Raw genomic sequence first — 26,843 nt, forward strand, 5'->3', positions numbered from 1 at the left:
ACAACTTGGCAAGACCTCATCGCTACAATAAATAAATTTTTAAAAAATCAACCAGGTGTGGTAGTGCGTGCCTGTAATTCCAGCTACTCAGAAGGTTGAGGTAGAAGGATTGCCGGAGCCCAGCAGGTTGAGGCTGCAGTGGCCAGAAGCGGCCACTGCATTCCAGTCTGGATGACAGAGTGAGACTCCAACTCAAAAAACAAACAAACAAACAAAAAACTTTTATGAGTTCTTTAATATGATAGATTTTTTGAATTGGAATATCTTTTTCAGATTTTAAGAAGTTTAAAGTATAACTCTTAGACATACAAAGGAGGACCCCCCAAAAAACTGGAATTTATTTATTAAAAAACTTGTATTCATTCTTACATGGTTAAACTTCAGTCACCTTCAAAGTACTCTTCGTTTGACACAATACACCTATCGAGATGCTTTTTCCACTGCTCAAAACAGTTTTTGAACTCATCCATTTTAATGCTTGTTAGTGCTTCTGTCATTTTTTTTTTCTTTCTTTTTTCTTTTTTTGCTTCACCTCTTCCATATGAGCAAAACGTTTCCCTTTGAGGACTTTTTTCATTTGGGGGAAAAAAAAGTTGCTCAGGGTGAGATTGGGTGAATAGGGAGGGTGGAGTATGGGGATAATGCCATTTTTGGTCGAAAATTGCTGAGCACTCAGTGTGGTGTGGGCAGGTGTGCTTCTAAATCACCCATCACGAAATGGGCAAACACACTGAAAGAATCTCCAAAAAAATTTCACTGAAGCCAAATGCAGCCTCTCAAAACAATGCTAGCTGGTACACTGATGCCAATGGGTTCCTAGAACACTTACCTAGTAGGGGAAGCCTGTACTACAAGGATCCCACTCTCCAAAAGATAATTCTGGTTTTTTGGGGGTCCCCCTCATATATTTTTAAGAGAAGGATTCTGTTGTGTTGATTACTTCAAAATACAAAGGAACAAAAAATGTTATTACTATACATAGAGAGATGCCTACTTGTGAGGCTTATTCTGAGATCAGTGTCAAGAACAAAACTGAGATGCTGCAGGGTAAAGGAGGACAATCCATATTGCTACCTTTACTCTCTTCCAACTGTATGACTGAGAGCCTAAAGGTTGGGGGGGTTATGTGGACATGTCCAGAGTACCCACCAAATCCCACTAAAAGGATGGGGCAGGCTACCTTACAACCACAGAAGGTTCTCACTTTTGAGTACAAGGTAGTGATCTGCCTTCCTTACAGAGGCCATAAAGACTTGGCAAGTCATCCTGAAGGGGTATCAATTTCTGATCTGGATAAAGGGCTTGGGCTATGGTTTCTTTGTGTACATGTCCTGGCCCCAGTTACCAATTATATGGTACACTTAAATGGTTACAGGTCGGTGATGATATAATTCACACTTCTGAGAAAGGAGAGGAAAAATGATGTTAGAAATAGGCCCTTTTTTGGGTTTGCTGGGATAGTAGCCATGGGGAGAAGAAAGCTTGGCCTGATGTTGTGGAGTGTTGAATTATTTGAGCTATTCACACTTACTGCTTCTCTGTTGGCAGGTTGCCGGAAGATATCACCATCAGAATGTTCCCACGACAATTCTCCATCCCCTGTTTATTAAAAAGAAATAAAGAAAGAATCATACATACATAGAAGGGAAAACTATCACCCTTGTAACCCAGAAGCATTTTTGGTACTATGATCCCAAAGATCTCAAGACATTTTAGCTCTTGTGGCCGTCCCTCAAAAAATGGCTCTAATGCCAAGCACAGTAGCTCATGTCTGTAATCCCAGCACTTTAGGAGGCTGAGGCAGGAGGAATGCTTGAGCTCAGGAGTTCGAGAGCAGCCTGGACAATACAGTGAGACTTCATCTCTATAAAAAAATAAAAATTAAAAAATTAGCTGGGCATAGTGGTGCATTCCTGTAGTCCCAGCTACTTCAGGAAGCTGAGGCAGAAGGATTGCTTGAGCCCACGAGGTCGAGGCTGTGGTGAGCCATGATCATGTCACTGCACTCTAGCCTGGGTGACAGAGCAACACCCTGACTCAAAAAAACAACAACAAAAAAGTCCTGAAAAATTTCTGTGGGTGTGCCTTATTTTTCAAAACAACTCTGAAGAAAGTTATCACTTTCTAAACAGACCATCTAGCAACATTATCCAGAATTTGGAAAATAAAAGGGAAAATAATCACTCTCCACCGTAATATAGCCATCATGATCACTTTTACTTATTTTTCTGTACATGACAGTTAAGCATTTTGCAGGTCTTATTTAACTTATATTTAAACTACACTTAAACAATGAGTTTTGAGGATTTGGTCTGTCATAATATGTTAAATTCACCATTAGGTCTCTGAGAAGTTATGACTTCATCTGAAAGGTAAGGTAAAACATGCTATGATTGGAATTATCCAAGATGCTTCCCTTCATTTTTGCCTGACACACCTGTCTCCAGGTCTATATGATCCAGTCTTTAGACAGAAAACCCTTTGACCATTGCTGTCTTCCAAAGCAACTGCTTTTAGGAAGATTCTACTTTCAGTCTTAAGAGCAACAAACACTAAACAGATGAGGATATTACTCAACTGATTAAAAAACAAGAAGATAATTTCCAAGACTATTACCTTGTGTTACCTAGGAGCAAACAAGCAGATGGGAAGAGCCTTGTCTTAAAGATGTTTGCACCACTCTAAAAGAGTATTATTCAAATTATGTATGTGGCTGAAGATAAACTCAATATTCAACTATATATTTCATAAGATAACAAGGAATACACAAAAGTATACGTATTTAAGAATTTCCTTCCTTCCTTCCTTTTGTCGAGGTCTCACTTTCTTACCCAGGATAGAGTGCAGTGGCATGCTCACTGCAGCCTTGGCCTCCTGGCTCACATGATCCTTCTGCCTCAGCCTCCTGAGTAGCTGGGACTACAGGAGTGCACCACCGTGTCTGGCTATTTATCGTATTGTATTGTATTGTATTGTATTGTATTGTATTGTATTGTATTGTATTGTATTGTAGAGACAGGGTCTAGCCATGTTGCCCAGGTTGGTCTCAAACTCCTGGCCTCAAGTCATCCTCCCATCTTAGCATCCCAAAGTCCTATGATTACAGGTGTGAGCCACAGCACCTGGCCCGTATTAATAATTTTTTATTCTGATTCATCTTCCAAGCTTTCAAAAACCTAAATCTAAATAGTAACACATCTGGGGACTTTTAAAGGGGGCAGGGAGGGAGGAGGTAAGGATTAAAAAACTACCCATTGAGTACCACGTTCACTATTTGGGTCATGGGCTCCATGGAAGCCCAAGCCCCACCATCACACAATATATCCATGTAACACGCCTGCACGTGCACCCTTTGGATTCAAAAGAAAAATAAATAAGTTAATAGTAACAAGTTACTGATTCAAGCATGTAGTAGCACTATTAGAAAAAAATATGTAATATCATTGGCTTTTGGGGCTTGAAAAAGACCTAAACATAGTTTGGTAGTAATATTAGAATTAGGCAGTGACTTATATAACAAAGTATGACTTTAACTTTTCATGATTTAATGATTATCTGGCAGAAAAGATGATGAATCTTGAAGATTCAACTCTGTTTGCTAGGTTAATCTTCTTAACATACCATTTCAACTGTATAATTGTATCATTCCCTGATCAAAATCCTCAGTGGGTTCCCTCCCAAGACTCTCTACAATCAGCCCTCACCTCATCTTTATTGAAAACCTACCTCATCAGTGATCTCAGCTCCTCTACAATGGGAACCATTTGATTTCCTTGCTCTCCATTGAACATGCAACTCCCATTCTTGCTTCTGTGCTCATGTTATTCTTCTTCTGAAATTACCTTCCCATTTATAGTCATAGCAGTCATTCATAGTCAATTAATGAGTTTGTGAGAATTAACACTAAAACCCCAGATTTCCTGGTTCCCAAGAGCCATCATCTGTAATGGTGCCTGATACACGATAGTTACTCAACAAATACTTATCAAATGCTGGAATTGGGAGACTTTCTCTGATGACCCTATCTAAAATACCAACCCCTCCCAATATTTATTATCCCTCCTTTTTTCTTTTTCTCCTTAACACTTATCACTATTTTACATTTTATATATTTTATTTATTTTGTTTATTGTCTGCTTTCTCCCCACTAGAATTTCACCATGAAAGCAAAGATTTTTGTCTATTATATTCACTGATGTAACTCTAGCACCTAGAATAATGCCAGGCACATAGTACTCATTCAATATTTGTTGAATAAATGAATACTAAAACAATGTACAATATTTACTGCTATTAAATATTCCCTGAGCCTTCCTTGTTTCTTTGATGAGACTGTAAATCTCTTAAAACGACAGGTCTTAGATCACCTCTTTATCCCCTAGATCAGTGCTTCTCAAAGTGTGCTTCCTGAATCCACAGTATCATTGGGGAACTCGTTAGAAATTCAAAATTTCAGACCCCATCCTAGACCTACTAAGTCAGAAACTCTGTGGTGGGAGCTAGTGGCCTGGGTCTGACAATCCCTTCAGAGGAATCCGATGCATGTGGGAGTTTGAAAATAACTGGGCTAAAGTACTTAGCGTATTATATTGCTGGGTGTATGTACTGAATTGAACTTCAGTTAAAAAAACAGAATTAAGTGCTTGGCCAATATTATATGCTTCTCTCCTGTTTATTTCGTGTCTGAGTAAAAATGGTAGACTGAAAGCAGACTTCTGTGGAAGCTCTGACCACTGTAAAAGCAAAGATGATTTCACCTGTGTTTGTGATTAGAAAATAATACCCAGGAGTCAGTTAACATGCACTGAATGCCTCTTGGGTGGAAAGCCTGATACTACAGCAGAAGAAAGAGAGGGCCCTTGCCCTCAGGACATTTATACCCAAGTTGTGGGTGATAGAAAATCAATATAGTAAACAGTCTAAAAAAACAAACACACACAAAACAACAACAGCAAATACAAATGGAATACACGTGCTTAGGAGAATGTGTGGAGTGAGCAGTCAGATATAATCGTGGAAAGCTTCCTAAAAGAACTGGTAAGTCACATTTTTAGAAGTAGATGCTGCAGAACAGAAACAGTGATGTGAGCAGAGAGTATCTCCACTGAAGGGAGTGGTATTTGTGAAAAACCAGAGCTTTGGAAATAGTAAGTCACATCCTGGAACAGCAAGAAAGGTGTGGCTTGAATAGAAACTTCAAATGTGGAAACAAAAGAAATAGGGCTGGTAATTGCATATGAAGAGAGAAAAAGGAGAAGGCAAGGGAGAATAAGGGAAGGAAGGAAGGGAGGAAGGAGGGTAGAAGGAAGGGGAATGGGCTGTTGAAGTAAATAGGGTAGTAAATAATTGCTGCATTTACTTCATAGAAACTTCATAGGGCTTTACAGAAAGGTCAAAGAATTCACATTTGGTGCTATTATTGATTTTTATGTAAAGGGTCCTATGGAAAAAATTGGTATCTGTGGAAGCGTATTCTGACAATGAGTGTAGACTAGTTGGGGAGCAACTGGAATCTGGGAGGCCAACCAGGAAGCTGCTTTAGTAATTATGACAGGTCAAATGAACATCTGTGTAAGAGAAGAAGGATTCAATCAGACTACTGCAGACAAAAAGAAAATAAGACCCTGAAGGAAGATTTGACGATGGAAGAAGAAGACAAACGAGAAAACAGTATACAATGATGACTCTTGGGTTGCAAATCTGGAGAGTTGGGGAATGGCACTGTCATTGACAGTGACTGAAGGGGATGAACTTAGAATTACTGGCCCTATTTTAGCAGGCAGTGATGGCTCTGAGCTAAATAAAGTATGGGACCAGAGAGAAGACTAGAAACCAAAACAGATACATCAGCAAACAGCAACACAACAGGTCAAAGCTATAGGATGTGGTTTCAAGCCTAAGTAGCCAAAAGAGAGAAAACAAATTATAAAAGAAAAATAATAGACTAGCTCTTTTCATCAAATTTTTAAATGTAGATTTAATGACTGTTATTGACATGAAATGTGTACTTAGCATGGCCTTCTGAGAAATTCAATTTATTGCATTTAGACTCTAGAGTTTTTAAAGGACTCTTAATTAAAGAGTGTCTTTAAATACTTATAGTCCAGTCAGAATCCCAAAGCTTTATAGAAGAAGAAGACAAACGAGAAAACAGTATACAATGATGACTCTTGGGTTGCAAATCTGGAGAGTTGGGGAATGGCAAATGTAATGCAAACATTCCAAAATCCAAAAAATCTGAAATCTGAAACACTTCTGGTCTTAAGCATTTCAGATAAGGGATACTGAAACTGTGTGTGTGTGTGTGTGTGTGTGTGTGTGTGTGTGTGTGTGTGTGTGTGTGTGTGTGTGTGTATGGCTATAAATGGTTCTTTAGACTTGACTATGGTCTGTCAGGATAGCTGAAAATAAGTATGTCCACTTATAATATTACATATTATATCTTGAAAAGCGTAGGCACTAATAACCCCTCCTCAAAAAGTTTCTTTGTTTTTTTTCTGATTTACTGAACAAATTTTCTTGAGTGAGATGGAGCCTCTTTCATTCAGCCAAGGTTTTTTTAAAAAAAAAACAACAACAAAAAACAAAAAAAAACAGTGATTCTAATGGAGACAGATGGATTCTAGTTAATTCCGAGAAGTAACAAGATGTAATTTTAACCAATTTTTAAAACCAAAATGAAAAACAACTCTAGTGTACTGTATGTCAAACAATATTCATTTAACCTTAAGAGCCACATGTGTTGTTTATTCAAACCTCAATTATACTCTGAGTGGTACCCTATGGAGCTGGAATGGCTTGGCTTTCTGGTAATGGGGAAAATGGAGAACAAGTATTTGAAATATGGTCAAAAACTAGGCTGAAATTCAGACTGTTTATAACTCCCATGACTTCCATTAATCTCTGGTTGGCTTGAGCAGGCCAGGGAAGTAAATCTTGTCCTCTCAAAAGGACCAAGTGTACAAGGACTTTCTCAGACACCCATGAAGATAAGCCCCAGACAGCAAAATTATGCCAGCATGTGGCCACTTCTGAACCACATAAGACATTAAAAATAGGGTGGCCATAGGGCCCGATTTATCCCAGACAACCCAGTTTTATCGCCTAGTTTTCTGGCAGGCAGAATGATTAAGACTTTCCCTCTCACTTTCAATAATGCCTTGACTGAAATGAAAAGTATATAGTCATTCTGATCAAAAGGCAGAGAGAAATGAAATTAATTCCCGAGACAGGGGAAGTGATCTCTGTATTTGCAGAGGGACAAGTTGAAATCAGCAAAATCAGTGCAAAGTGGAAGAGGGCAGGGAGGAAGAAACCCATCGTGAAATCTTCACTTATCACGTGCCAGGTTCTGCGGCTTAGTACTTTGTCACTAGTACTACACATCCAAGCTGGAGATGAAGGAGCATGTAGAAGCAGATGACCTCAGGGGGCCTCTGCCAACATCTAATTCTACAAATTCTGCTGGGAGGGAGCAAATGTACAGAAATTTGAGGGAAGCTTTATAAACACTGGTATAAGGATTCTCCATTGACAGACATCTCAGCTTCTGGTAAATATATGTAGTACTACAAGAAGTCTTCCAGTCATAAAGTGGACAGTCATTTCTTTAAAAAAATACTTTACTGTCAAATAAAGCACTTTATTGTTTGGGCTGTTAACATTTTTAACAAAGTATCTGCTTGAGAAATACTAAAACACAGACAATGGGGGAATTCCTGCCAACAGTAGCAAGCCAAATCTGAAGATGAGTATGAAAGCATTTATCTAGAAAAATCAGAACTACTTAATTTTTTAAAAGTGCATTGTGAGAATGCATGTGTTTGCAGGAGGGAATCAGAAGAGAGAAAGAGTAAAGAAACTATTATCTGGATGGTGCTTATGACCCACACTACGCTCTTTCAATGGAGGTATGTAGCTAAAAAAATCCAAGTTGATGGTTAGAAATGGAGTCTTTGTTTCCTGGAGTAGTCCCAATGCATCTGCTGGACTCTTCCATATCTGACCCCTGGGAAGAGAGTCATCACATAGACTTTTCCTCCCAGTAGCTTCAGAAAAAAACAGAGTTCCCAAACTTGCTCTGCTTCCCCAAGTTGAGAGGCAGTATAATGTAATGGCTAAGAGAACAGAATGGAGCCAGATAGGCTGGGTTTAGATCCTGGCTCTGCCCCTTCCTACTTGTATGACCTTGGGTAAATGAATTGATCTGTCTGCGTCTCGGTTTCTTTATTGCTAAAATGGAGGCCTAATGCCTACCTCATAGAGTTGTGAAGATTAAATGAATCAGTATATGCAAAGTGCTTGAAACGGTGACTTGAAACAGATTACTGAACATGGTGTCCAGTAATGTTAGCTATTATTCCTCCTCCCCTTTCTTCCCACCTTTTTCCTCTCCTCCTCAAGAGTAGCTTACACATGGGGAGAGACCAAGCTTAAGGGACTTCCACAAGTGTGCTAGGTATTTAAAAGAGGAAAGAGTTTGGATTAAACAAACAAACAAAGCCTAGCAAAAAGAAAATGTATGTGCATACATTAAAAGGGAATCATTTCATTTCTAAATTATCAGAAGACGGGGTCCTAAAGATATATTTGAAAATGGCTGCAGAGATTCCTTTAGCTTGTACCTTCTAAGCAGCTTAGATTCTCTCATAATTATGCTGGTCCTCTACTTTCATCTTTTTAGAAAAGGAGGTTGCATCTTAATTAAAACCCCTTTTCTCTCTTGGCTAAAAGTGAGCTTTGAAGGACAGATATCAGCTTCACTGGGAGGCAGTGCAGTTTACATAGTTATAGAGTGTTAAAAATCCAAGTACTCAAATAAAGTAGAGTTCTGTGATACCACATCTATGAACTGAAAATAAAAAGCTGGAAACAGAGATAAAACTCAACGGCCTAACCATGTTAACTGCCTGATCAACCTGCAAATGAGAAGAAGTCAGTTGTAGGGTTCTTCTTTCCATGAACACCACTTGGCTTCCTGACCTACTCAAAGAGGATTGGACTAGTTGGTAGGAATGGGGGACATAAATTGTGGTTTTTTTAATAGCTAAAGTCAAACAGAAAGTGGGTGTAGTCATACCACCTCTTTGCTTGAATCAGTTGAATAATTATATTAGCTTTTTGCTGCACTTGGGCTGTGGAGACCCAGACTTTGTGAATTCTTACAGTTGCAGTGTGGGTAATAATCAAATATGATTCCTCTGTCTGACATTGCTCCTCTTTCTCATGTAACCTTTTTCTCTGTTTGCAATGTCAGTCAACACATCAGACTGACTTCTATAAATGTTGGAGTCTAAGCTCATAAAGCTTATTCTAATGTGAGTAATGGGCACAACCAATGGTGTTTCTAGGCAGTTGTCACTCCTTGTAGTAGTTAGAATGAGTAAGCTTGAAGGAAAAGTGGCTTTAACCACCAGTGAAGGAATGATTGCTCTGAAATGCTTCGCTGGGAACTCCTTGTTTTTTTGTTTTTGTTTTTTGTTTTTTGTTTTTAATAGTAGCAGGAGACTCACATATACACACAAAAAGGCCTCCAACCCCGCAAACAGGATGGGGCATTATTGACCCTGACAGGATAGCCCAGATGACCAATTAGGAATCACTGATCACTGCTATTAATTTATTAAGCTCAATATAAAAGTCAGTGCTGTCCTATCCACTGTCTGAAGGACTTTCTGTTCAGGAAGAAATACTGTAGACATAAGAAACATGCCAAGAAGGAACATAATGAGCTCAGAGGGGCGAAGGTCCTAGGACAGTCAGTAAGCATGTAGAGATAAATTCTGAGTACAAGGGATGGAGAGAGAACAAAAACAATCTGGAACGTGTCCATGAAGGAGAAAGGTTCCGGTTGGGATTTAGAAGAAGACAGGTGGGTAAAGATGGAAAATCTCTTTAAGACAGCCCCATGTTCATGGATATAAATGGTTCACTTTTTGAAAAGGGATTACTAATTGTGGTCAGACTATTTTATAGCTATGAAAAGATCAGAGTATTTTAATATACAGTCATCCCTCAGTATCCTTCGGGGATGGCTTTCAGGAGCCCCATGTATACCAAAATCTGTGTATACTCAAGTTCCTGATATAAAACAGTGTGGTATTTGCATATAATCTACATACATTCTCCTGTATACTTTAAATCATCTCTAGACTTCTTATAATACTTAATACAATGTAAATGGCATGTAAATAGTTGTTATACTGTATTGTGTATATTTTAATGTGTATTATTTTAATTGTTGTTATTTTATTGTGTTTTTAAGAATTATTTTCTACCTGTGGTTGGTTGAATCTGCAGATACAGAAACCAAGAATATTGAGAGTTGACTGTATTTTGAAGTTTAGGTGAGAACATGCTAACTCAAAAACGATAGAGTTTAGGTTTTTAAATTTTACTTAATTGTGGTAAGAGCACTTAACATAAGATTGACCCTCTTAACAAGTTTTTGAGTGTGCAATACCATATTGTTAACTATAGGCACAACGTTGAACAGCAGATCTCTACAACTTATTCACCTTGAGGTGGAAATAGGGAGTTGCTAATCAATTGGCATAAGGTTTCAGTTATGCAAGATGAATCTTTTATTTTTTTAGGCAGTGTTTCTCATTAACGATGTTTCCTTCCTATCTTCATGACCAGGAGATGGTAGTGTTTCTGCAGAAAATGTGGGCCAAAACAAAAACAACTCGAGACTTGATTTGTGACGATCTATATTTGGAATTGCTGTTATTTTCCCCAGTTTTTTTGATTTTGAAAACTTTGAAAAATTTTGTAGACTTTTACAATGTTTGCAAAAAGTAAAGTATCTCACATACCACCTCACCCAAGATCCCCGGATTCTAGCCAAGATGGCATCTGAGGTGGAATCTTGCTGCTTTTTTGGAAAGAAAAACCAAGAGTCTTGGGTAAAATAGCAGTTGTCTTGAACACTGACAAATTACTTTTAAGCATTTGCTTCCAGTTTCAGTTACTTTGAAGAAGTTAGCAGAATCATCTCAATTTCATAAAAAGAGACTTCCATTTTCTCTTTGGGCTCATTTGAGATATGCTGGATGGGTGGGATTGGGTTGAGCAAATTGAGTTCTGACACTTCTCCTGCCTTCCTACCAGCCCTGCAGCTGGAACACTGTCAAAGGCTTTTTGTGAGTGTGCTCTCTTTGCTTTTAATAAATTCATCAGCATGATATATGATAAACAGGGGGTAGAGAAAAGATGCTCCTATATTCACAGTTTCCCAGTTGAGAAGCCAAGACACACAAGACGATAAATGTTATAAGACAAGATTTTTGAATGCTGAACTCTGAACCATACTAATCTCTGAAGGTGGTCAAAAAAAATCAATGAAGCATAGGCAACACTGTTAGAAGGGGTGCCCCTTCACCTGGGTTCTTGAAAGATGAGTGGAATCTTTTTTTTTTTTGGTCGGAGTCTCACTCTGTTGCCCAGACTGGAGTGCAGTGGCATGCTCACGGTCACCACAGCCTCAACCTGCTGGGCTCAGGCGATCCTTCTGCTTCAGTGTTCTGAGTAGATGAAACTACAGGCATGGAGTGGAATCTTAATAGATAATAAAGAGGAAGGGAGCTACTCCAAGCTTGGGGGGAGTAAAAGTTTAAAAGAGGTGCTTAATAGGAAGGAAGGTAAAAAGAAGCATGGCATGTTACAGTACAAAGAGATCAGCCAGCCTAAGGAATAAGGTGTGTGTGTTGGTGTCAGAAAAATGAGTCTGGGTAGTAGGTTAAGAAAGGATCAGATTGTTTTACAGAAAGCCTTTAAAAGCAAGCTGGAGAATTTAGTTTGGAAATATGGGAAGAAATGATAGCCACTGACCAACATGATCAAGTACTTTCTTAAGAAGAAATTTTCTAAACTGGAGTATTATGCAGCATGTACAATGTAGAAAGAACATTAAAGGGACTCCTACAGCTTTGGGGAGGAGCTAATTTCATGATGGGATCAGAAGTTGGAGATGCTGGGAATATAGGACTGCCACCAGTTATCTCCCTAACTTTTGAGCCAATCTTCCTTCACACTGAAGTGCACAGAGCAAGGAGGAAGGGGGTGTGAGTTAAGGCTAGTGAAATAGCCCTAGGAGTCTTCCTTTACCTCTCTGCCTAGGTCAACCCCCCTCAATTATTCGTTTTTATAACTCCTGTCCTTTGTAGCATGTGGCAGTCACAATTTTATATTTACTTATATAATTATATGGTAAATGTCTTCCCCATTACAACTCCAGAAGGGCAGGTTTTCTGTTCATTTTTGTTTACCATTGTCTCTCTAGCAGTGGTGTGGTGCCAGGTACTTAGTGGTTGCTTAACTTTTAAATGCCTACTGAATGAAAGAAGGTAGACATTTACACTGAAGACTCTTTAAGCCTAGAGAGAGAGAAAGATGGGATGAAGGCAGTCCCCTTTGGGTAAGTTGAGGCTTTGATGGAGGAAGAGAGGTGGTGTGGTTACCCTCTTACAAGTATTTTCCTATCCCATGTGCCATGCATGTCTCCTCTCTCCCTTTACTCCCCGGCTCTAGGAGAGACCCTTGTCCTATTTCTAAAAATGAAACCAGTTAAGAACTTGGGACTCTGGAACCAGACTGACCAGGTTCAAATTTGAACTTTGCTACTTATTAGCATGTATCCCTTAACTTTTCTGCCTCAGTTTCTTCATCTGTCGAATGGATGTATAGATAGTTGCTACTATTGTGGGGATCAGATAAGTTATTCCACACATAAGTGCTTAGAACACTGCCTGGCACATAGTAAGTGCTATAATATACACCATCTACCAAATAAGAACTTGGCCTTCAATACAGTCAATAACCTACCCTCAAATACCTCTCCCTTGTCTAGAGTCCAAGTACATAGCCTTCCCTGTTACTTTGGCAAGATAGGCAGGAGACAGGAAGCAGAAATGATAAACGGTGGGGGAAATCTGGGTGTGGGTTTGGGTTTGAGGCCGGTCTGCCCAGAATGTGGCAGTAGTATAACCTCTGATGAGATTTTTTTCTTCTGATAAAGTTTCCCTTAAGGTTCCAGTGGCTGTTTGCACTAAGCTTCCAGTACTAATGAGGTTTGCCGAAGTGCCAGCAATGACACACATCGTGCCAACACTCTCCTAACTGTCCTAGCCTCAAAGACATGTTCAAACAACTGAGGCTGGGGCTGAGATTCAATCTGGGTCTAGGAATCCTGTCTGACCCAGGAAGAAAGGCACACGTTAGTGTTTGGTGACAGTGCAGAAAAGCTGTTTCAATGGAGCCCTTTATATGAAGGTTTGCAAGTTCAGCACTCAAAAGGTTATTTCTTCAGTATTTGGCCTGCAGTTAGGGTGGCCAGCATAGGGGAGAAGTGTCTGAGTTCCCTGCTGTAGGAGAAATATGTTTATTCAAGATATACCTTTGTGAGAACATCATTTCTGCACAAAAAAATAACTAGGTGCTTCGAAAATTAGAACTTCAAAGGAGTTTCAGCCACATTACATACAACTGAAAGATATAAAGAAACTGGAGGCACAGAGAGAACAACAATTTTTATAAAAGTGTAGGATTTAGTCTTTATAAGGAAAGATGAAAGAAAATGGTATATTCAGGCTGGGGAAGAAATTACAGAGAAAGAACTTAATGAATTATCATGTATATTAAGGGACAATGCATGATTGGTAATAGCCAGCTTTTATCTGTTGCTTCTGAGGACATTAACAAGAAAAGAAATTGAAATTGTGACAAGGGAACTGTAGAAAAAATGGTTAGCCCCAGGATCTGTTACCACAAGAAAGACTAGAAATAAGTTCTATCTATTTAGATTAAGAAGGCAAAACTATCAGAGATAAAGGAGCGGTGCAATTCTACTTAGCTCTAGGATAATAAATAAAGCAATTACTATATAAATGATAATAGTTATCATTTATTAACCAATAAGTCTGTATTAGGCCCTCTCCTAGTACTGGATGCCATCTTAGTTCATCTTTTTTGAAAATTAATTTATTTTTTAGAGACAGGGTCTCACTCTGTTGCCCAAGCTAGACTGCAGTCGTAGGATCATAGCTCACTGCAGCCTCAGACTCCTGGACTCAAGCTATCTTCTCACCTCAGCCTCCCAAGTAGTTGGAACTACAGGCATGCACTACCACACCTGGCATATATATATTTTTATTTTACTTTATTTTGTTTTTGGTAGAAATAGGGACTCGCTATGTTTCCTAGGCAGGTCTTGAACTCTTGACCTCAGGTGATCTTCCCTCCTCAGTCTCCCAAAGTGCTAGGATTACAGGCATAAACCACCGCATCCAGTCTCAGTTAATCAGTACAATCATTTCATGAGTGGTAGCCATAATAATCTCCATATTTACAGCATAGAAAATCAACGTTCTGAGAGGTTAAGTAGCTTGTCCAAAATAACAACACTAGCAGGTGGTAGCCCTGTAATATCAAATCTGTGACCATCTGGCTTCAGGGCCTATGTCCTTTGCACTAAACTATATGCCTCTCGGTTGCAGTAGAATGTCTTTTCACAGTTTCCTTTCCTTTCTTTGACTAATTGTTCCTCGGTTTAGGTCTCACGTATCCTTTTCCTCAAACAAAATAATTTTAGCCTAAGAGCTGGATTATAGTGACCAGTTGATTTATATTAGCAGCCATGTGTATTCCTTTGGGCCAGACTCAAATTAAGCTGGGGCAAAATGAGAAAGGAGGTAAGGAACAAAATATTCATCTTTCCTGACTAAAAGGTAATAGCTGTACTGTGGTACAGATGTACACACATACACCAAATTGTGAGAAACATGTATGGAAAGACCCAGGGCCTTACTGAAGCATAAATCAAATTAGGCTGTAAGTAAATCTATATTGACTTATGGGGGCTGGTACAAATAACATATTAAAAGGTCTAAGTATATACTGGTAGTTAGAAGAAGGTCAGTTCACCCAAAAAGCAATATTAATTACAGTGTCCCAAAATGGGATAGGAGAGAAAAAACAACTTGGAGATCAGAAATGACACCAAGGAATCTGCTATCAATGTATAGTTAGTACCATCTACCACAGTCAATCATATCCTATTTTAGTATCACCTAATTAAAATCATGACTAAGTTTCTAGTAATCTTTCCAAACTAGTGTGCATTCATTCGAAGAGCAACTACTCTGTACCTAGCACAGCAGGGGAAATATGAACCAGAAAGAGTTTCTGCCTTAAAGAGTTTGTGTGTTGGTAGGAACAATAAGATACAGGCACAAATAAGAAAAGACAAAAGGTGATAAATTCTTCTGGAGAAGCACAGGTTGAGTGCTGAGGAGTCTTGGAAAGAAGATAAGTTTACACCTTGCTTTCAGGATTAAAAAACATGTCATGGAGGAGGTGGCATTTAGGCTGGTCTTTGAAGGATAAATAGGATGGAGGGGTGGAGAAATTAGGGATGGAGGTAGCTAATATTCATCAAAATGTAACCTGACCATGGCCTGCATTAGAACCTGAGAAGGCTGTGTTTGAGCTAGGTCTTGAAGGACTGGCAGGATTTCCACATGCAAGAATATGGAGGAAAAATATTTTCCAGAAAGTGGCAACATTCCCTTTTCCATCCTGTACATATGCAGTTGTTATGGCAACCATTTTGTCTCCTTTTCCTCCTAGTTCTTTATCATGAAATGGCCACCACTTATTCACTCCAAATGGGTTGCCATATGATGGGAATTTGATGGTCTGACCAATTAGAGACTGAAAATGGCTACTTTTCTATTGGTTTACTCAAGTTTCAGACTTTTAGTAGGATCAATTCAAGTGCACTAAGCTCAGGCATAAAACCATCATTCCAGGTTGTTTCCAGTCATCTACATGTTCTTAGGAATGGTTTCTCAAAGTGGTACACCACAGACTACCATTCTTCATCAGAATGAACTATAGGGTTTGTTTAAATGCAGATTCCCAAGCCCTAGCCCAAGGCCACTAAATCAGAATCTCTAGGTGTGGTTCAGGGATCTGAGTTTCTTTTTTTTTTTTTTTTTTTTGAGTTGGAGTCTCACTCTGTTGCCCAGACTGGAGTGCAGTGGCCGCTCCCGGCCACCGCAACCTCGACCTGCTGGGCTCCGGCAATCCTTCAGCCTCAGTCTTCTGAGTAGCCGGAATTACAGGCATGCGCTACCACGCCCGGCTGATTTTTTGATTGATTGTAGAGATGAGGTCTGGCCAAGTTGCCCATGCAGGTCTCGAACCCGCGGGCTCAGGCAATCCACTCACCTCAGCCTCCCAAGGCGCGGGATTACAGGCTGAGCCACCGAGCCCGGCTGGGTTCTGAATTTCAACAAGGTCTCAGGGGAATTCTGAAGCACACTGAAATCTGAGAAACACTGAGAGGGAAAGAGGAGAGGGACAAGGTCCAAAAGTAAGAGAGCACAGGAACAATGTGAGTCATCTCTGAGGTGTATGAATGGAAGAATATAAGCCTACAAAGGTAAACTGGGGCTAGATCATGAAAGGACATTACTGCGAGAGTCAGAGGATTGGGATGTCGTCTAGTGGCAACAGGGAGCCATTCCTTTCAGTTGTAGAGTATCATAGTTAAAAGCCTGGAGTCTGGAGCCAGGCTGCCAGGATTAAAATCTTAGCTCTTCCACTCACTAGGTACCTAACCTTAGACAGGATTCTTAACCTCTTTGTGCTTCAGTTTTTTCATTCAGGAAATGGGGATAATAACAGTACTTACCACACAGGGTTGTCATGAGATTAAATGAGTTCATACCTGTAAAATACTTAGAACTGGGATTGGCATATAGTAAGTATGATATGTGTCAGCCTAAAGAATTTTGAACAGATGTGTAGCAAGAATCAGGCTATCTTTTTGGAAGATTAAGATTACACTAGTGTATAGGAGTCACCTACCTGTACCTTACCAGGAAAATTTTTTTTCCCTCTAACTCAGTGGTTCTCAACCTTGGCTGTACATTGGAATCACCTTCTCTTCCTGGTCTGGCATAAGTCTACCAAGGTAATTCCAATATGCAGCCATGGTTGGGAACCAATGCTCTAAATACACTTTACATTTGTCCACTTTTCATTATTGAGCCCTCAGTGTACACAGGACACTGTACTAGGTCATTTTCTTACATTATCTCATTTAAATCTCATAACCATCTTGGAGGTAGGAGCTAATATGTTCCCACTTTAAGGATTGGCAGAAAGGTTGAATAAGGTTATCCAGTTAGAAATGGTAGGGCTGAGATTAGAACCAAGGAAGTCTGGCTCCAAAGGCTCCACTCTGAACCTAGTCTCCCAAGCCCAAGTACCTGCCCTCTCATACTAGAGAGGTTGCTATCTTAACCATCTTCCTGGTCTTCCACTTGCATTGTAACTTCCCTCAGTGTTGTCTGGACACAACAGCCAATGTGATCTTTTTTTTTTTTTTTTGAGTCGGAGTCTCACTCTGTTGCCCAGACTGGAGTGCAGTGGCACGCTCACGGCCACTGCAGCCTCAACCTACTGGGCTCAGGTGATCTTTCCAAGTAGCTGAAACTACAGGCATGCACTACCATGCCCAGCTAATTTTTTGATTTATTGTAGACAATAGGTCTCACCAAGTTGCCCAGGCTGGTCTCAAACCCCTGAGCTCAGGCACTTTTCTCACCTCGACCTCACAAAGTGCTGGGATTACAGGCTTGAGCCACCATGCCCGGTCTAATGCGATCTTTTAATACTTCAACTGAATCATGTAATGCTCTTGCTTACAAGCTTCTCATGGCTTCCCAGTGCAGTAAAAACTGAAATCCAGACTCCTTCCATGGCCTTCAAAGTCCTGCATGGTCTGTCTCCTGTTACTGTCTCCAGCCACATTTAATGTCAGTTTCAACCACAATCACTATAGTTCAGCCACACTGGTCATTAGGCTCTCTGAATGTTCTAAATTAAACTCTTCCCATCTTGGGGCCTGGAAATTCCTTTTTTCCCTGCCTGGAATGCTGTTCCCCAGGATCTTTGCATGGATGGCTCCTTCTCTTCTTTCAGGTCACCTCCTTGGAGAGGCCTTCCTGACCATTCAACCTAAATAAACCTCTTATTTTCTATCACAATCCTTTGTTTACTCTCTGCATAGTACCTACATTGTTTATATTTTGACATTTGTTTATTATTCGTCTTTCATGTTAGAATGTGAATTTCATAAGAGCAAAGAACATATCTTTGCTGTTATGTATACCATATATGGTTGTATAGGTTGTATACTATACATAGATGCCACAGCTAAAGAGTTACACTCAAAAAAGAATTTTCTGGAAAATGGTAATAAAGTATCTTAAGTAAGGGAAACCTTTTTGTAATTCACATTTTAAAAAGTGGAAAGAAGGAAGGAGAGATATCGAAGACTGCTGACAGATTTGGTAATTTGAGAAAAGGCAACAAAGGAGAAATTAAAGGTGACTAAGCTTGATTCTAGGAATCTAGAGGAAAAAAATGATGCCATTATTAAACAAATGGAACCCACAGAAGAAAAGACTGGTTTGGGAAGATGGCTATTTCATTTTCAATATAATTTGAGAAGATGATGCCTTCCATCATTTTGCTTTTATTGAGTTTATCACCATTTGACTGTGAGATTTAAAAAATATGCCTAAAATTGCCCTGTACAGTTTTCAACATGGTCACATCAATGCTTTGCAAGGTCCCTTCTTCCTTTTAAGACTATGCATGAAATTGATCTGTATTTTACGATACAATAATTTAGGGGGCGAGCTAGATAGGATTAAGGAAGGAGAGATATTCACTTTCACATTAGATGACTCCCAACCATCCTCCCTTGCTGCACTCAAGAGCAGTTTCTTTTAGGCTATGGCGCTTACAAATCAGTGCTTTTATTCTTTTTTCTTTTGTAAATGATAGAACCTTTAAAACTACGGCTACCATGATAAATCCTCTTTCCCTAGGAAGTGGACAGGTATTTTCCTCTTTTATAATTTCTGCTACTCAGGATATCAGCACCCTGGGTCTTGGGATAAGAAACGCCTACCTCAGACTGGGCGCAGTGGCTCAGCCTGTAATCCTAGCACTTTGGGAGGCCTGGGGGTTCGAGACCAGCCCGGGCAACTTGGTGAGACCTTGTCTCTACAATAAATCACAAAAACTAGCTGGGCATGGTGGCGTGCATCTGTAGTTCCAACTACTTGGAAGGTTGAGGCAGAAGGATCACCTGAGCCCAGCAGGTCAAGGCTGTGGTGGCTGTGAGCATGCCACTGCACTCCAGCCTGGGCGACAAGAGTGAGACTCCAACTCAAAAAAACAAAAACAAAAAACGAAACACCTACCTCTGCACACCCGGCAGCAGGAATCCGGAACAGAGACTGGAAACGCACATGTTAATTTGGGGCAAGTCTTGAGACCACAATACACATTCCCCTCCTGCCAAGGAGAAAGAGAATTAAGATCAGAAAGATCTGGAACAAGTGTAAAGCCTTCAGTCAGTACCTAGGATAGATATAGGTTCAAAACACGGCAAGTCCTTCCCCACTGTTTTTCAACAGTAGGTTCTAGGTACTTCCTACATTTTATTATGTGTTGGCTTTTATTATTATTATTTTTATTTGTAATGCCCTCATGTCTGAGACTAATTCATAGAAGAGTTAGCAATTCCAGTCAGGCATTCTGGTCAAAGGTGGTACAAAGTAGTCTGTGAGAATGGCCATGGGCCTCCAAACCACCAAATAAAGTCTTGTGTTTCTCTTCTCTGTTCACTGTATCCCTCTGTCCCCATCATACCCCAGCTGGGTGTTGAGCATTTAAGGGAATGAGGATTTGTGTCATCATTGCCATTTGTAACATTCACTAGGGTCTCCCTTCCAAACCAAAGAGACAAACTCCCTGGAATAATACAGAAGTATACAAGATGATCTGAATTCCACAGCTCAGTCCAGCACAACGTAAGGGAAAGGATCAAATTTACTTGTTGGTCTGTCTTTGCAATAATCTTCATTTCCTAAATTTCTATCTTCCAAACATTATTCCTTAAACCTTGTTATTAGTTCTTAGAAACATATTCTTGTGAGACTAGAAGGGTTCCTGAAAGGTCATTAGGAAAGCAAAGCCACAACCAAATTCTCCCAAACTACTGAGATACAGTATTTTTACTAAAAATTCCAAAGGGAAAAGATTCCGTAACTCCCCTGGGCAATCCAGTGTTTAATGCTCTGTCAAGGCAGAAAAGTTGTTTCTACATCTAACTTCATCCCTTCTTTCTTCAGTTTAAATACCTATTTTACACCCTTGTCTAGTTCTATCTATTATATCGTCTGCACAGTTAGGTAAATATATAGTTGGTATATGTTATTTGTGATATAAACACAGTTCTTTTCACAACTAATATCTCAAGAATCATCATGATCAACCATTTATAGAGAGTTTCCTCATTGCAGAGTTGTAGGAATTAACTGGCTAGTAGAATAGTTCAAAGATAGGAACCAACAAACACACTTTCCTGTGAATTGGAATGAGTGGCCCCCTTGATGGTGACAGTGATTTTTTTCCATCCATAGCATTCTCAAGGCTTCAAATAACTGTGAATCCTTCAGATGAAGGCTTTGGTGGTATAACTATTATGAAAGGGAGTGCAGATCAAGACAAACAGCTCATTGTTGCCCATTTAAGCAGTACTACAACTTTGAGATTGGGATATGACTGGGTCTGAGCTCTTCAACAGAGTTGTTCAGGGTTGATTAAGATCAGGGAGTTTGAATTCGCAGGGAGTTTTATGATTCAAATACAACTCATCTATCATTCAAACACAATACAGTGTAGGTGCAAATGAAAAGTACAAGTACAGAGAAAGCTCTCATATTTGGGTAGGGGCTAGAAGAGACATTTAGATGTGGTGTCTTACCGAACAGCTGCACTGGGTGCACTGATTGGGTTGCCGGTTCTGAAAGAGCCCTTCAGCCACAAAGAGCTCTCCATGCTGGTAAGTGGTCCCATTGTACTCACATGACTTGCTGGTCACCTTATTATTCACTGGGGGTAAGGAGTCTTCTGGAACAGGGTGGAGAAAAATCACACAAAGTATCAGCATCATTGCAAAGAATTTAATAAATCCCAACAGCAGATGGGGCTGTACTACACAGAGGGAGTTAAAAGACAGTCTCTGCTCAAGTGGCTAATGACTTATAGTTAACATTAAAGCAGCCAGACAAGAACAGCAGCTGACATTGCCATCCATCCATTTTTTTCATTCGTTGAGCATTTACTGAACACCTACTGTGTGCTAGGAACTATAATAAGCATTAAAGAGAGACCAGACAACACAGACAAGGCTCTTGCCTAATTGGGGATAATAGTCCTAGATGAATAAGATATTAACTTGCCTGAAAGGAGGGAGTCCACACTACTTTTATTTAATCTTTACCCCTATTGCTTCAGAAGAGAAACCCTCTATTATAACTGCCATAGTAACTGTATCCCCTCCCATGTTTATATTACTTGGTGTGTGTATGCTTGTGTGCTTGTTCTAGCCTCTGCAGTTTTCGTTTATTTTTAATTCCTCCACCAAGATTCCCCCACCACCACCCCACATTTCCCACCTATGAAGTCCTATCTGATTTTGAAGGTTCAGCTCACAACCTCTTTCTTCCATGAAGCATTCTCTAATAATTCCAGGCCACAGTCTGGACCTCTCAAGGCATCTGATGTCTGAAGCATACGATTTGGCACTTGAATATTATTAGAACTCATATTTGTGAATTATAGTAACCTAGAAAATCATTTTCAAAGATATTTCACATATATTATCACAAAAGAACATCGTAACAACCTTGCAAATCAAGTAGGGTAGATTTTTACCTTCATTTTTCAGGTGAAGGAAACAAGTCACTGAGGTTGAGTGACTTATCTGAAGTTAAAAAGTTAGTGAGTGGCAAAAAGAAGAAATTGAAATCAACAATAGATACAAGTAGAACTTAGAAAGCACCTGCCGCAAGACAGTGGAGGAAGCAAAATCAAGGGAGCTGTGTATTTCATTAGGGAGAGGTTTAAAGAGTTGGACCATCCTTTCTTTCCATCAGTCAAAACTATAATAACTATGTGTCCATTTTATGGTGGGTAGGTTATACCTCAATACAACTGTTTAAAAAACAGAATGAAATTGTTCTTGGGATGAAGTGAAAATAATAAAGGCTAATAATAATAATAATACCCATTCTAATAATAATATAACAATAAATGACATTTATCAAGTCCTATCTATATGCTAGGCATAATGGTGAATGCTCTTACATATATCATCTCATTGGTTCTTACTAATAACATTCTGTTATAGACATTACAATTATGCCCATTTTTCAGATGAGGCAATTAAGGTTTAAAAAATTAGTTGACTTGGCTAAGGTCACACAACTTGCAAGTGGCAGCACCAGGATATAAACTGATGTCTGACTGATTCTAGAATCTTCTCTTCTAGTCACTATCAAAAAGAGTGCCAATTATTTCAAACCTGTAATAAGGAAGAGATCATTTAATTAAAAACCCAAACCAGGCAGTTTCTTTCACCCATGCCAGTTCTGGCATATCACTTTTTCTTTTCTCCCTTCTTTCTAATAAACTTTGTTTGAAAACTTTAAAAAAAGAAAGAAAAAAACCAAACCCAAACCAATAGAACACGAAAGCTGTGTTGTAACATTCTGGAAAAAATACCCGGAACATACATATTGCACTTTCTTTGGACTCAGTGATTTGGGTAACTAACTCAATACTATACTTTGCTGTATAAGTTGATCTAACATCAGTTTCTGCGTAATTTACTCCTTGGGTGTTAACTACTTATATCCCTTACGTGATATAAAGAAAGTACCTTAATTTTGCCTTTAAAAAAAGAAGACTTAGCTCCTAGAAAGAGTTTAACTCATACTAATTGTCTCTCTGTCTGGGCTAAGAGGCCCTGCCCCTGCACACACGCATATACAACCAGACAGCTGCAGTTGGCAGACATAAGTGAAACCCATCAGAGAAAGGACAGAAGCAGGGCCATTTGCCCCCTGGGCTCTAATTATTCCAAATCTCAGCATTTTGTGGTGAAGGAAAACTACAGTGACCTACAAAATAATATTTGCCATGGCTCTTACAGGAGCTGGCAGAACTTTGGTATACCAAAAAAAACAAAAAAAAAGTTTGGAAGTATTTTGCCTCAAAAGAATGTGAATTGATTTTTGAATCGGGCCTTCTACCAAGGGATCAATGGCAAAGCAACTTCAGGGTGAGAATTTTTCCATGGAAGCATGATCTTAAGAGTCTTCCTTGCAACAGTCTTCTAAGTAACCTGGAAATGGGGTCTATTATTTTACTAAGAGATTTGGAGAAAAAAAAGAAAGGAAGACACAATAGAATCAAAGAAAAAGAAACCAATTATGGTCATGCTTAACACTAGTTTTATGCAATACAATTATCTTAATGTCTTCTCATCTATTTTTACTTTATTCTTCTAACGTCCTTAATGGTATAGGGAGGAGAATTATGAAAATGAGGCTACTGGTACCCCAAAAGATTTGACCCAGACCACACAGCTGTTTAATAGGAGAGATAACCCAGAAATATAGTTGTTCTGCCTCCAAGTCTGGGCTCTTTCCACAACATAGCGATAAAACTTCAGGGCAGGATCACTGAGTCATAATCCCAACTCAGTTACTGACACCCCATAATCTAACACAAGGCACTCTACCTCTTAAGGCCTCATTTTTTCTATCTAAGAATGAGATATGAAACTCAAATCTCCCCTTGCATCTTTAGAGGGCCAACATAGCATGTTTCCCAACTACAGAAGCAAGGAAAGCCACCTCATACTCTATCCTCTCTCTTCCCAGATTTACCAGGGTGGCTGGGCATCTAAACAACCATCCTTGAAACACATTCAATGTTTCTGACTGAAAACTAGCAGAAAAGCAGTTCAAAGCAAAGCTGGATCCAGGGTCCCTCAGGGAATGCTACAACAGGAATGACCAGGCTGCATGGCTTCTAGCCTTCCCCTTCTCTCTTGTTTCTAGTCAAATTCCCACAGAGCACTATAAGGAGGAGTGGAGGATTGACAGCGTGGGGTAAGCAGATAAGCACTATAAGTCATACAAATACAGATGTGTTGGGAAAGAAGAGGTTTCTTCTCCCCAGGCAAGAGATGGTCTTATATATAAGCAGAACTGTGATGTTTAGGGGAGTTGAGAAATACCCCTTTATCTTAAATATTTCTTACCACCTCATCTCTCACTGATGCCTAAAATGCCATCATTAGAAGTTTGTGTCTTTCGGTTGAAGGGTTACCTTTTTGCAATTGGATTTTGTGATCCCAAGACTTCTGTGAAAGGCTACACATTGTCACTAACTAGCTCCTCAGTGTGAATAATTCTGCCATGGGCTTAAAAAAAAAAACCCTTCAGAGCAACTGGCAAATTTTCCAAGAAGTCTGTGGTCCTACCCCACTTCCTCTGGTACACCTTCCTTCCCCTCCTGGTGGTACCCTTCTTCCTACACTCTGGAATCCAGTCTTCATAATGGTTGCTCTCTTCCCCATTTTTCTCACCCTCAAATTATCATTTTCTTAGTGAGGCAGTTCTAGACTAGTCAAAAAGGCAGCTTGTATTTTTGAAGACAAATAAGCTCCCAGCAATAGGAGATGAATGCAAACCTCCCCAGAGCATTCAGGGATCACATGCTGATCTCCTTGATGCCAAGCCATCACTTCTTTTGCCACTGCTGCTGTTACTCAGGTTCCTACTTTTCTTTTGATGACTGAGCCTGATTCTGACATTTTCTTTTTTTTAATTCTGTCATTCTACTGATACAGTTCCAGCACATTTACAGTCCATTTTGGGAGTGGGAATGAAGGGGAATATGAAGATGAAGGTAAAGGCTAGAAAGAAGAGATTATGTTCCCTTTAACTACCTGTGAAACACACACACACACACACACACACACACACACACACACACACACACACACACATCCAACAAAGTAGAACTGGATAGATCAAAGGGCTCTACCTCAAGTCTCAGAAACACAAGAAAGGAGAGAATGGCAAGAGGGTTAAAGAAGTGTTGTTTGCACATAGTGTTTTTCAGCTTTGTATGTCACAGCAATGCAAGAGAAAATATTGAGCCTGATCTCTGGGATCCACAAATATTAGTCCTTGGGGTCCCAGTTACGTGGTCTGAATGTTTGTATCCTCCCCAAATCCATAAGTTGAAATCCTAATACCCAAGATGACGGTATTAATGAGATTACTGCCCATATTAGATGAAGCCTAAGAGAGCTTGTATGACCCTTCCACCATGTGAAGACACAGAAAGAAGGTGTCATCTATGAACCAGAAAGAGGGCCCTTTCCAGAGAACAAATCTGCCAACACCTTGATCTTGGACTTCCCAGTCTCCAGACCTGTGAGAAATACATTTGTTTAAAAGTCACCCAATTTATGGCATATTATTATAGCTGTCCAAACCAACTAAGATAACAACTTTAACACAGCTTTGCTCTGTGATTTTGGGAAGATTATTTAATCTCATTGTACCTCAGTTTCCTCATCTATAAAATGAGTATGCCATTTACCTTACATAGCAGTGAAGCTTAGATATAGTTTATTTTAAAAAGCCCATAGGTATCTGGTACATAACACTGTTTACACCAAATGGTAGATGATAATGGTCTGGAAAGAAGGTATAGAGAAGAAAGCAGTGAAATCGAAGAACATGAAGGGATTTTCTTAATTTCTATTAATGACAACTAATTAAAAGTCATTTGCTTTGTACTTATATGTATGGGAGGTGCTGTGGGAGATATAAGTTAAGACACTGTTTTCCTCTTGTTCATCTTCATTCAGTAAGCACTTATGGAGGTTTTTTTTTGTTTTTGTTTTTTTTTTTACTATATCTCATCCTTGACTATCCCTTGACAATACCTGGCACTATGATAAGTTAAAGCTACAAAGGTAAATAAGACATTTCCTGGACTTTAAGCAAAAATTCCCATGTATAACAAAGTGTTCAATAATAATGTATTTAAATAATATACAAAAGTTCATAACGGAAGAGAAGTCAAATGATCACAATTTTCCGGACAATGTCAAGTGGAAAGGAATGTCAACTGTATCAGTTAGGATTCAGGTTAGGTACCAGAAAGTAGTTCTAGCTGAAAGGGTTATTAAAAGCTGAAATCACAGGCCAACCAGCATGTAGGGCAGTCATTTTCAAACTATGTTCTGTGCTGCTTTAGGATTCTTCAGGGTATCTGAGGGATGTGAAAAAGGAAAATCCCTTTCCCATTTCCATTTCAAGAGAATAGCTCCAATTTTATTGGTGCATGTGTTTTTTATCATTTAAAAAAATGATTTTAATTAAAGAAAGGGTTAGCTGCTAAAAGACACTATAAAACACTGAGATAGAATCTCTTCAGAGAGTTACTACTTTGGGATTGAAATCTTATTTGTCCCTAATATATAAAGAGTTCCTAGAAATGGGTAAGAAAAAGACTAATATCCCAACAGGAAAAATGGGCAAAAAAATATAAATAGACAATTGACAAAAATGGAACTACATGAATCCCTTAAACATAAGAAAACATGCTCAAGTTCATTCATAAGAGAAATGCAAATTAAAACTGTGTCGAAATACCATTTTTTTCCTCTTATGCTATTTGCTAAGTTCCAAAACTTTGTGTAATAAACTCTCTTGGTAAGGCTGTGAAGAACTGATAAAAAACATTATGAAGGGAACTTAGTAATATCTGTACATTTAAAAGTACATATAGGCCGGGTGCAGCGGCTTAAGCCTGTAATCCTAGCACTCTGGGAGGCCGAGGTGAGAGAATTGCCTGCGCCCACAGATTCGTGAACAGCCTGGGCA

At 39.3% G+C, this 26,843-nt stretch overlaps 1 protein-coding gene across 4 annotated transcripts in view; it reads right to left on the reverse strand.

Annotated features, from left to right (window-relative positions):
- Positions 1-26,843, reverse strand: part of CHRDL1 (chordin like 1) — a 114,915-nt gene that overhangs the window by 21,257 nt on the left and 66,815 nt on the right. For 2 of the 4 annotated variants that reach the window (XM_008066806.2, XM_008066805.2), the window contains exons 4-6: positions 20,852-20,994; positions 19,284-19,377; positions 1,532-1,599 (exon numbers count right to left, since the gene is read on the reverse strand). In XM_008066806.2, the coding sequence (XP_008064997.1) occupies positions 1,532-1,599; positions 19,284-19,377; positions 20,852-20,994 (305 nt within the window). Of the gene's footprint in view, positions 1-1,531; positions 1,600-19,283; positions 19,378-20,851; positions 20,998-26,843 lie in introns of all 4 variants that reach the window. The other 2 variants (XM_008066804.2, XM_008066808.2) reach the window with 2 other exon arrangements.

The sequence above is a fragment of the Carlito syrichta genome, unplaced genomic scaffold (genome assembly GCF_000164805.1).
Source record: "Carlito syrichta isolate Samal-C Ts95f unplaced genomic scaffold, Tarsius_syrichta-2.0.1 Scaffold309114, whole genome shotgun sequence".
Lineage (NCBI taxonomy): Eukaryota > Metazoa > Chordata > Mammalia > Primates > Tarsiidae > Carlito > Carlito syrichta.